This window comes from Raphanus sativus, chromosome 3 (genome assembly GCF_000801105.2).
Source record: "Raphanus sativus cultivar WK10039 chromosome 3, ASM80110v3, whole genome shotgun sequence".
Lineage (NCBI taxonomy): Eukaryota > Viridiplantae > Streptophyta > Magnoliopsida > Brassicales > Brassicaceae > Raphanus > Raphanus sativus.
The window spans coordinates 4,687,513-4,700,620 of record NC_079513.1 but is presented as its reverse complement, the minus strand read 5'-3'; the positions used below and the strand labels follow the sequence as shown (position 1 = coordinate 4,700,620).

The 13,108-nt window shown below is 28.0% G+C and overlaps 1 protein-coding gene and 1 pseudogene across 1 annotated transcript; both read left to right on the top strand.

Moving 5' to 3' along the window:
• Window positions 1–4,821: 4,821 nt before the first annotated feature.
• On the top strand, window positions 4,822–4,929 carry LOC130510289 (U6atac minor spliceosomal RNA; annotated as a pseudogene).
• On the top strand, window positions 4,911–8,787 carry LOC108846075 (uncharacterized). The gene is made up of 2 exons (XM_018619280.2): window positions 4,911–5,334; window positions 8,294–8,787. Exons 1-2 carry the CDS (start codon window positions 4,979–4,981, stop codon window positions 8,574–8,576), a joined length of 639 nt encoding a protein of 212 aa, XP_018474782.1. The 5' UTR covers window positions 4,911–4,978; the 3' UTR covers window positions 8,577–8,787.
• Window positions 8,788–13,108: the final 4,321 nt, after the last annotated feature.

The following is a 13,108-nucleotide window of genomic DNA, read 5'->3' as shown; positions in this document are numbered from 1 at the left end:
GAGAGGGATCAAAATCATGAACAAATAAATATATTTTGAACATATATATGTAGCGATGTTTTATACTCGTAAATGATTGATATTTATATGATTTGATAGATCAAAAGTATATTACATTCTTTTAATATATATTCAGAGATAAATAATTTGTAAAGAACTCCAGAGGCTTAGAAAGGAAGTTCGTGTATAGTATTTACATATTAAGAAGTGGGAAAAGTGAAAAGTGGGTTTGCTGCTGTGAATCAAGAAAAAGAGGAAAATGGTTGTTCTTTTTGTTGTTCCATAGATAACGATATATATATATATAAGAATACAAAATTATGGTTTAAAACCTTCTGTAATATGGGTTTATGGACTTATATGGACATCCACATAATAGTTCATAATACTCCCCATTAAATGTCAATTATACAAAAACATTTTCTAAAACGCATAAGATGTTGTTTCATTAAAAATCTTATCAGAAAAATTCAGTGGAAAAATCATGGTTAAAAAAAAGAGTGATGTGCATATCTAATCCCCCTGATGAGAACATAATTTGAGATACCTGATAAGACAATCTCCAGTGTGATGAATTAATTCATTAATCTTGGGTGTAGACCGGTTCACTTCTCATGACATTCCTCACTGAAACTTGAATGTCTTGATAACTGTAGGACAAAATGACTTCAAACCACTTGGATATCGAATCTTATATCCATATCTAACTTTAGGCACCAGTCTAGCTCTGGTAAGATGGGAACATCGAGGGATATATAGGATATTAAACAATATTAGGTATTCGGAGACAGCTTGTACATATCTCACGAAAACAGCCACATCTCGAGTTATATCATCTAGAATGACTTGATTCAAATTGGACATGAAAGTATGCTCGAAGATCTTTCTCTGGAACATCAAATCCATATTTTAATTTGATCTAGAAGGTATCTTTTGATTTGAAAACTTTAGACCTTTGATTCTGTCTCACAAATGGAATGTGTTCACACCTTGATTCTTCTCCAAGTTTGATTGAAAATACATTAGAAAATTGATAGATCTTCATAACTTAAGTAATAATACTCCTCTTTAGGTGTCTATCATTTGCGTGTTCATTGTTGTCTCGTTAAATCCTTGTCATGAAAAAATCTAATGGGACTAAAGTTATGATAATGAAAAAGAGTATAACCACGCACATCATCATATTCTCCTCTAGAAGCATCATCTTTGGGAGATGTATTCTTATCATATGTATCTTCCTTTTAAGAATTGATATAAGCATATTCTTAGTGATAATAAACCATTTTGATTGTCAGATAATCTCTTAGACCATTAGGCTTATAGTCCATAACATCATTTTCATAGAAAATGTTCTATCTTGATCTACTAGGACTCCATATCTGAATTTCCTTTTATAGACAATCTTCTAAACCTTCAGATTATGCATACTTATACATATACATATAAGTTACTCCTTTGCTTTTTGCAAAAGTTACAAGTATAACTATCATTCTTTTCATACAAAATCACATCTTTCAATCATGAGAGAGATCAGTAAATTTTCAATATCATGGTACTTCCTAACCAAAAAGTATTTCTTTATATGCTCAATATACTCTCATCGTAATGTTCTCAAAAACTAGCACTTAATGCTTTTAGCAGTCCAAATTCTTATGAGGTTTACTGTTTCTTGCAATTTATATTCTTTTGAATTATTGACATAATTGTCATTTTCCAGTGGCTTTCAATTCCTGTCATACTAAAGAAACTTGAAAATTGATTCTTCCACCACATGATTATGTGTTTCTTGTAACAATTTCAGGTCTTTGTGAGAACCCTTGTGTAACTACTCATTTGCATCTCACAATTTTTTTCCATCATCACATATATTCTTTTACTTAAAGATCCATTTATGTGCCACTAGTTTTACATCGTTATGTGTACGGACTACCGGTCTGATTACTCTTCTTTTTCAAAGAGATTTTTAATCTGCATCTCTCGTTTCTTTCCTATTTCGGCCATTTATCACATAGTGTACACTTTTCAATAGATGGTTCTTGATCCTCATTCTCATCAACTACTAAATTGCACGCATAAGTACTCACAACATCAATAGCAGTTCCATATTGTTGTATGACATAGCTATTTGAGATTCTTTATTCTCAGGTACCTGAATTTCTTTCTTGTCATATTTCATTCATCGATTATGCCATTCTTATTCATGCTCCTTTTCTTTTCTGAGGATTGTAAGTATTAGAACCGATAGGTCTATCACGCTTCAGGCGCTCTTTAGACTCATTAGCAGTTTGATATTTTCCTTCTTGGGTATCTATTTTAACTGGAGCATTTACAACTGGTATTTGTGACTTAATCACTTTCTTAGGGTCAGTAGATGAGTTTGGAAACTCATATGCTAATCTTTGTAATAGAATTATCTCCATACATTCATTTTGACTTCTACTCACACTCTAAAGTTTGATGATCAATATTAATTCATTTCAATTTATTCATTCTCCAGCTGTTTATTTTCTCCCCTAATGTCGGTAGACTAACTTTGAGTCTCGCAATAAATCTTATAGATTTTATCATCAATTGAGATCATATCTAACATATTCATAACCTCCTTTGAGTTCCCATCTTTTAATGGTGTGGTGGAGCAACACTTACAATTAAGTCGTCCAGGAAAAGTCAAATTTCTGACACAATCTGGTAAATGCAAAACTAACATGTTTATCCTAGACGACTTATCGAGAGATCTTCTCTGGTATTTTCGGAAAAAAATTTGCTAGCAAAGAAAAGTGGAAGATTTCCATAGAAGTCGTTTCTAAGAACACATATAAAAGTCAATTGTAAAACTAACATCTGCATTGACCAGAAGACGTCCGTGTAAGTCTTCTGACATACATATTTGAATAAAATTGATCTCATAGCTTCAACAAGTGAGAACTTTTTTAGCACACAAAATTATTCTCCGAGCACACAAAAGCTCATACGAAAGCGACCCACCAAGAATCGTAAGCTTGAGTGGCTCTATGAACCATAAAAATTTTAGAATCAAAATCTTGGTTTTTTTATGAATATAGAGAGAAAGTGAAAGATATATTGTTTTTAGTTCATAAGTAATGAGAAAGAATAAGTGTAAATTGATTTTATGTGCATTAAGAATTTCAAATTGGTTGTTCATGGTGGTTGGTGTATTGATGGCAATGGCAATCTTGTAAATACTTGAAGATGATGAGGTTGAGAGAGTAATTAGCCATTTTCGAAAAAAAATTAATGGCATTTTCGTGGATAATCTGAACTTTTGGGTGAATAGGGCAAATGAAATTTCCAAAAAAAATCATAGGTTAGTTTTGTGTTTGATTTTGAGTTTTGAGTCAATTTTGTAAATAGCTCTGTTTTTAATCTAACAATTTTATTTAAAATGGAAACTCATGATTTAGAGATGATTTTGAGAGATGGAGGCGACTTTGGGAGAGAATGGTAAGAGATCTAGGAGAGTTTCATAAATATGTATTAACAATTCATTCCTGACGGAAAATATCTGCCTGATTCATAAATTTTAATTTCTGCGGTAGACAAAATTTAGGCGGTCAAACTTTCTGATTTTTTTTTTGAATTTCTAACGGATTCTCGACGGAATAACCTATCAGTTGGGAATGTGTACGTATTTCATTGGTTGATTTGAATCAATGAACCCCCAGGAATTCGTCAAAAATAAAAAAGAAAAACTATATCAATATTGTCCTAACGGAATCCCAACGGATTGTGATTTAAGATCATGAAAAATGAAAAAAAAACTATCGAGATTATCCAATTACATTATACACCCAATAGAGAAAAGTTTTATAATACTCTCACACTAAAACAACACTTATAACCAATTTTTTGAAAATTATATTTGTAAACTCTCTTAATCATTTCTATAAGTACAAATAATGTTAACTAGATGTTTATGATTCAGTTGAGTTACCTTTAAGTGATGTTATTCTAAAAGTTCATTGAGTGTTTACTATGTCTAAAATCATCCTCACATTTATCATATTATCTAGTAATTTTATTGAGACTGTTAACTCCTAAAATTGTTATATTTTCAGGACCCTAAATTAATTTTCGTCGGGATCCCATTAAAAATTTCCGACAAATTATCGATAAAAGTCAGATTTTTTTCTATCAAGAATCCGTTGAGAATTTTTGACGGAAGTAATTTTTTTCTGTTTTCATCAGGAACCCGTTGAAAATTTCTGATGGACTCCCAAAGGAAATCCCGATTTTTGAGGGTTGTAAGTTTTTGGGTTTTATCGGAGTTTTCTCGAAAATTCTCAAACTATTTTTTTCCAGCAGAAATTTCATCCGGAAATCGCCTTGTTTTCTTTTAGTGATAGTGTTTATAAGTTGAAGAAAAATGTTGAGGAGAAACATGAAGCAAATTATTGTAGGAGGAACAGAGGTGAAAACAAATGAATGTTTTCTAGCCATTAATTAACATCAACCAATGACTAGAATTAGTAATCATTGTCTTTAAAAATCAGCCAACAAAAAGAAAGAAAAAGAAACACAAAAGAACTATTTTTGACCATTTAGATTAACATTCATTTGATAATTCTTTTTATTTAATAGTTGTTTTTAGTTGTAAAATTGTGGTTTTATGATTTATATAATCTAAATTCTATATATTGTGGTTTTATTCTACCTATATCGCTATCGTCCACTTGATCAAACCAGAAAAATCCATCTCCCTTTCCAAAAGGACAATTCTGATTTTCTTATTCTCTAACCTGGTGATCACTAAAAGAAAAGTCTCCGATGTTCAGTATGATAAGGTTTAAGGTTGATTGTATGGTGTTCGTAGAAAGGAGAGATGGTTGGCATCCCCTCTGACAGAGACGGGACTGATCTACGGGGTCTTTGCAGAACACATCCGAAAATACCAGTTATATAAATATATATACATAGTTAAGAAAACATATCAACATTGTGATATCCATAGCTTAAAATCATGGAGATTAACAGTGGAGAAAATCAACAAGAAGAATCATGTAGATGGTTAAAAAAATACCTAAACCATCAAAGTGATTGGTTAGAGAAAACAAGAGGCAATCTGATGATTGTGGCGACGGTCATAGCAAGTATGAGTTTTCAAGTTATGGTTAATCCTCCAGGTGGCGTTTGGCAAAGTGACGAATGTTCTGAAAATCATGTTGGAGTTTGTAAGCAGAAAGCCGGAACTTCGATAATGGAGAACCACTATAGTACAAAGCGTGATGTTTATCTCGGAATGGTTATATTTAGTGCGGTATCTTTTTCTGCCTCTATGAGCCTAATTCTCCTCATCATCATGGGTTTACAACTGAGGTATTAATAAATTACTAGACTATGACCGCGTAGGTATTTAGTATATATTGATGCTAATTATATATTTAAATGTCTATATAATTTTTTAAAATACAATAATTTTATAATTTACATGTCATAATTAATCAATTTTTTGAAAACTTCATATATATATATTTATCGTTTTTATTATATATTTATCATATTAAATTTTCATCTTGTCTATTAAATAATTCAAAATATACATGGAAAAATATTTAAAAATTAATTTGTATTTAATTTATGTTAAATTATTACCTTCTCTTCAAAGTTTGGATTACCTTTAGCAATTTTTATATTTATTCATTTAGATAATATATTGTTATATATGTATGTTTAAGATATGTTAATTTGTAGACATGTATTATATAATTTATTATGTGAAACCTGTTTTACTAACATACAGTATTATTCAACATAAGTTTTTTATTTATGAAAATAAAATATATTAATATATCAATTTAATATAATTTTATCATATTTGGTTCAGTATAATAATTATTTAAATTTGAAAGATTATGATTATAAAATAAATAAAAATGTTATAGAATTATTATTTTCTTTTTATAAATAATAAATGAGTACATATTAATGTATAACAATATTTCAGTATCAATTACGAAATTAGTGAAAAAAATTACATCAAATTTTAAGCACTAAGATCTTGTCAAAAATTCAAATCTTTTGTTGGAATTTTTAATATATATATATATATATATATATATATATATATATATTTATTTATTTAAAATGAAAATATATTATGATTAAAGTAGTTACATAGATATAATGTAAGATTAAAATGATATGTATATTTTAATTAATGACTTTCTATGAGATGATCCACTTTAAATATCACACATGAAATAATATTTCAGTCATAACTTCTCTTTTAATAGAATAGATATGTGCAACTTTATACAATAAGCTAGGATTATAAATTTTAAAAACTTTTGAGTAATTAAACCTGAAAGAGGTTAGTTTAATAATTTTTATATATTAAATAATTTGTATTATTAATAAAAATATTAAAAGGCGAGACCTAATACTATTTTTTATTTTACTTTTAAACCTTTACTACAAATTCTTGTTATCAATTGTTATGAATCTAGGTATTTAATTTTAAATAAAATCTGATATATAAAACTTTTATTACAAAATTAATTTAATTTCAAATTGTTGATTTTAAAATCTTATTTATATACATTCTTTAATTATATATATAATTTGTTTAAATAAATGCGGTATATATATATATATATATACAAATAGAGTAATCTGTTAATTAATTTACTTCATATTAAATGAAAATGTTGTGGTATTTAAACCTGTAAACAGTTAGTTTTACAAATTAGTTGAGTGTTTTAATTAATTTTTAATTTTGTTAAATAATTTTTATAAAGCTTAATAAATATTATGTAAAAATGAAGTCTAATGTTATATTGTTTGGACAAAACTTTAATTATTATGTTGTTTGAAAACATGATTAATATTATAATGATATGTTACCTAATTACCTTAAATGGTTTTTTTTTTTTTTTATTAATTATCAGCAATATTTATGTAATGTTACATATAATTAAAAGTTATGTCCGAAATTGTTTTTTGTGTTTTAATAAGATAAGATTACCGAATGGAGTTAACTAAACTTCTTTATATTTTAAATTGAAACTAAGCTATAAGAACTATGTCGGTCCAATGGTTGACGTAGACTTACTCATCAAAACTCGTCTTATTCGTAAAAAAAAAAAAAAGTCTAACTCAACCGTGTCATTTGGTTGGCTTTTCATAAATCGTAGTTATCTAGTCTAGTGTATTAAAACTGAAGTACAATTAAAAGATAATCCTAAATTTTCTTCAATAATTACATACTTATACCACTGGATTAAAACACCCTAGTCTTACAACCAACTCCTTTTTTACTCTTAACCTTAATTAATATTAGACATAATAAATATGAGTTTCCATAAAAAAAATATTCAATTTTACCTAAAATTTAGCTACCAAATATATTTAAACGACTGTAATCTTTTATTTACAAAAAATAAAAATCTAAAATATAATATTCATCTTTGCAAGTAAAACAAAAATTGGGAGATTGATTAAATTATCAGGTTAATTTATTGAGAACAAAATTATTATATTAATAATTTAAAAATAAATTTATTCATCAATTGTTTGAATTCTCAGATCAATAAATCTACCCCATTTATATATAATAAATTGATTCTTTTAATTTAGTTATTACAATAATACATATATTTATTTTTCCGGACATTTCAATTGAAAATTTTTCAAATGAAAACAAACTAGCTTTATCTAATATATAAAATATTTTAATTATAAGAAGAAAGATATATATTTATTGATTTACAAGATATATCAAATAATGCATAAATGAATAAATTAGTGTTTAATAAATTCTAAAATGAAATTTATTTAAACTATAAAATTTTCTAATCAATCTTTTCATATTTTGAAGTAGATTTGAAAATTAATAAAATCTAATATAAATTATATTTTAAATTATAGTAATGTATTTAAGACTTTTGTTATATAAAATTAAACATGAATAATAGTAGAGGGGAGACACGAATCAAATTGTAGGATAAAACTGTTTTGTCTTCCACTCTAGAGCTGTAAAAATCATTTTTATAAGAAATGAGAAATATAATTGACAATTTAACAAAAAATTTAAATTTACAAATGCAAATTATACAATTATTATGTTTGGAAATACCTAAATTTACAATTTGGTATATGATTATTGTTAATTTATTTACTATTATTTATATAAAAGATATCAGTGTATAAAAAATAAATATAAATATCCATGCGGGTGCACATGTCAAGATCTAGTTTAATGTTATTTTCGTAGTGAGGACTTTTTGGTGATAAGAAGATAAAAATCCTCAATTATCCTGATTACAATTGTTTACAGGAACCGACTGATAATGGCGACTGTGGTAATTTTCATGACAGTGGCAGTTATTTGTATATCGGGAGCATTCTATTGTGCAGTAACTTTGGTTCATCACCTCGAAGATCATTTCATCACTGCTATACGAGAAATTTATGTGGCATTTTGGATCGTGTTTCCTATTTTAGTACTCATAAGCCAACTCATTCGGTTTACATATAAGCTTATTTGTTGTGTATGTTGTCAACGTCGAAGACGATCTCCTCGACGGTTGCTGCCATCGACTCCAACTTCCGCCCGTTAAAAAAGAAGAAAGGTGGCTCGAGCTCACATATAAAATAAAAAATGGTGATCACTAGAAGACGTGTATCTCATGTCTAGTATGGTAGTACGGTTTAAGGTTGATTCATGACTACAATAAAATAATATTATATGTGATCAAAAGATGTATATGGGTTTGTATTGTTTAATGGGAACATTGAAGAAATTTATATTTCACTAGCCAATTTCCCTAATATACCAATACACAACATGTCTTTTCTATAATATTTGCTATAATATCTTTTTGTTCCACCAGTAAAACATACAAAAAAAAATTTAGTTAATATTTAGTAACTACAAAAAAATGTGGCTTTAGTTACTTTCACATATCTTGCAAAGAAAAATTCCATTGGTAAAAATGAAAAAGTCAATAGATTCATCTTCTCCCAAAATCTCAACCTTCTCTGCTTCTGTAACTGTCAGCGCACCGCCGTAGTTACAGCCGAGGCAGCGAAGAGCATCACCGGGGCTGATTCGCCTCTATATCACCGGGGCCAACGGCATTGCGGCTCTGTGCATCCATATTCCCAATCCAATATGTTATTGAATGAAGACGAATCATGAAAACTTGTAAGTTCCAGTTTTCTGTTCAAAGACGATGCAAGAGATGAGCAAAAACTGTATTTCTATACTATTTTATGAAACGGAACATATTATATTTCTTTCAAATCTGACTCTTCTCTTATTTGCCATGTTTAAAAATATACAATGTACTATTTAATATGTTATATTTCATTTGATGGTTGGAAATAGGGGTTTAGTTTTGTTCGTTGTTGTTTCATATTCTATTATTATGAAATTTTGTATCAGTGTATATATGTGTTTTATATTGGTATGTATATGAATTTGTAAAGAGATATAGTATATTAAACATAAATGGAATATAATTTATTATGACATCAAATGAAATAGAATACAATGTGATGTTGAATGGAATGATATTCATATGATTGTCTCTTCCACCTCTTTTCTCAATCTTCATCTCTTTCTCTACAGTCAATCTGAATTGTGATTAGCATTACCTTCTTCCATGCAATCATAACATTTTATAATTTCACCAATATGTATTGTTTTATATATTTTGTTCTATTCTATTTGGGTTTAAGATTAAAATTTGAATTTGTGGTTTATATTTGGGTTTAAGGTTTAAAGACTAAGGATTAGGGTTTAGTATTTGGAAGGTGGGGTTGAGATTGAGGTTATCATTAACTTCTTTCATGCAATCATAGTCATTTCATAATTTCACTAATATGTACTATGCTGTTTATTTTGTTTCGTTTTATTTGAGTTTAAGGTTTATATTCTAATAATGCTTCATAACATGTACTATTTGCATATATTTTGATATTTAGGTTAGGGTTTATATTTCTTTTTAGGGTGAATAATATTCTAGGTTTAGCTTATAGAAGGTTTGGGTTAACGTTGGGGTGAACATTACTTATTTCTCTGCAATCATAGACATTTTAAAATTTGAAAATTATGTATTGTGCTATTTTGTTTGTTACTATTCTATTCTAATAATGCATTGTACTATGCTATATATCGTCGATATGTGGTTGTCACTACGCCACCGAAAGAACGACGTCACATATTCTCTCACTTGCAACTGGAAATCTTTTACATGCAGGGACAAAACCAGATAGTTTTTGGTATAAGTTTCAGACACTACATTATGTCAAAATCATTGTCACTTACCTAATTTCTCTTCCAAATATGGCTATTACACAAATAAGCCCTTGTGAATCATGACAATAACATCATGTGATTAGTCTAGTAGCGGCCTATTTAATCGTTTTCATAAATTTTTTTCTAAACTGATGGTAGTTAATTGTTTCATCATCTGTTGTCACCATCCAGCGATACATCTAGATTTTATGGGATTGTGTGTTTGTCTTTCGAGATGGTTAATCTAGATGAATTATCTAAATGAACTTATGTTTGTTTCTTTATTTTCATTTCCATTCAGAAAAGTTTAGTAAATAAATTACTAATATACCTTTGTTTTGATTTAATCAAGTTTTATTTTGTTTCACTAAATTAATTTTTATTAACTATTTAAAATACAATTTTTTAAACTATAGTTTAGTTGGGAAAACAAGTTTTTGCGATCTTTGCAGATTTGGCGGGAAAACGCGTTGTCGCAGTTCCGACGAAAAACACGTTTTTATGGTTGTTGCCTTGTTGAAATGCAGGATAATACCAATGAATATTTGGCTTCAACGATGCTCAAATGAATGATATTATGGGTATCAGTACTCAAATCAACGCTACTAGTGTTTCAATCTTACTTGTGGTTCATCGATTTATCCAGGATTGGGCATAGATACTCGTTACTTGGTTTATGGTTTATGCTCACTACTCGCCCCAATCTCGTCTTCATTATCAATCGTCATTGTCAAGTCGAGTATTAAATAGTATAATTTAGATACTTGTAAGTATAAAAAAATAACAAGTATTAAAAGTTCATTATTCGGCTTGTATTATTTGTTAATTACCTATAGAAGACATTTTTGTTATTATGAAAAGCAAAAAAACTCTTATATCGAGAGATTCATGTTTTCCATCAATCTTCTTTTCTAAAATATGTACAAATATTTGAATTAGAAAATTTTCTGTATTTTCTCTATTAGAATAAACAAAATAAACTTATTAGAATTAACAAAATAAACTTCTATGTCTATTTTTACTAATGTATTAATTATTTAATAATTAATTTTTAAATGCTGTTAATTATTCGCAAATAACTCACAAGTATATTCTAAAGTAACAAGTAATAGAGAAGAGTAAGTAACTAGCAAGTAACTCATTTTTGAGTAAATATTCGAAATAACAAACACTCTCTTTGAGTAAGTTAAGTACAAGTCACAATTCCTATTACTCGTACAAAACAAATCCAGTAAAAATATACTGAAAATGGCAAGTACTTAGCTTGTGGCTTTGTGCCCAGCTCTACATACCCCTTAGTCCTTTACATTTAATTTTAGGTAATTTGATACATTAGCATCTCTGAAGCTAAATTAAACCGAATCATCTAAACATTTATTGTTTTATACTGAATTGCAAAACAAATATTTGCCTAATTTTAAATATACAGATTTTTATTCATTTTTAACTAATTCTAACAAAATTATTTATTGTTTTTATATTTAACTAGATCGTTTTCCGCACTACGCGCGGATAGTTACTTTTATATTTTACTATTGATTTTGTTGCGTGAATATAAAATATTATAGAATATAGTTGTGTTCTTAAATTATTAAAATTATATGTTATGATATAAAATGGAGACTTTCTCTGATTTATGTTGTTTAAGGGTTGTATATAACTTTGTTTCACACATTTTTATAATAATTTTATTAGTTTGACAAAATACAAAGACTGAATTTTAAATTCAAAATACATTATCTAAGTAAATTTCACACATATATAAATTTATAATATCAATATGAGCTGACATATTATCCTTTTCGAATAAGTCCTAATAATTATAAGGTTGAATATATTTTAAATATATGATATAATGCTGAAAATGAGTTGTTATGTGGAGAGATACATTGTTAAATTATTTAGTAGTGTAAGAAAATATTTTTGTTTTGTTTGTGAGAAGTTGAAATGGGCTCAACACACTCTTGTGCTTGCATCTCTTCAAAAATTGTTTCATTAGTGGGCTCCCAACTTTAGACAGTAGATTCATCTTGCCGTTTTTCAGCTGAAACCAAACTCTCACTCTCACTCTCAGCTTGTACCATAATATCTGAAACAATGTTGAGATCAGCTTGTTCTATTTCTGTTTCCGGGACTTCATCAGATAAATCTTGTTGCTCTGAACTTTTTTCCACATTCAATATCCCTGAGTAAGTAGGGGTGTTTGTATTTGATAATTAGGGAGGAAAGAATTTGTGGGCAACAATATTATTAGAACAACAATGATGTATTCAGATTCAAGTTGACAAAAATGATTAATATACTGGTTTACAATACCGACGAATACGAATGAGACTAAATGGAAGGTAGATGTTGGCAGTAGCTGAACGTGATTGCCGATTGTAGTTGTGAGGCGAGAATGTGGTCTAGAATTTTTAGTATGGTCTTCTTTTTTTTAATCATTATTGTCGTATGGTTGTGAGGTCTTTTTTTATTGTTTGGTACCACCATAATTTGTAAATTTGTTTCTCCCCAAACAATACATTTTTTAGCAAATAGATTAATGTTTTCAATTATAATACATTTTTTAGCAAATATATTAATGATTTCAATTATAATAGATTAATATTTTTTTAGTATTAGAGATGTCATATAATTTATATATAACCTGTCTAAATATTATACTACACAAATGTATTACTAAGCATAGTAATAATCAAATGTTATGAAATATGCCATAGAAAAAGTAAATTAAATAGTTCAAAACATTCTAGTGATAAATCAGTTAAATGATCGAGGATTTGTCTTACCTCCAATAAAAAGATGGCGACCATTAGTATGGAATCAACAGAACCTAAATGGATCAAGTTA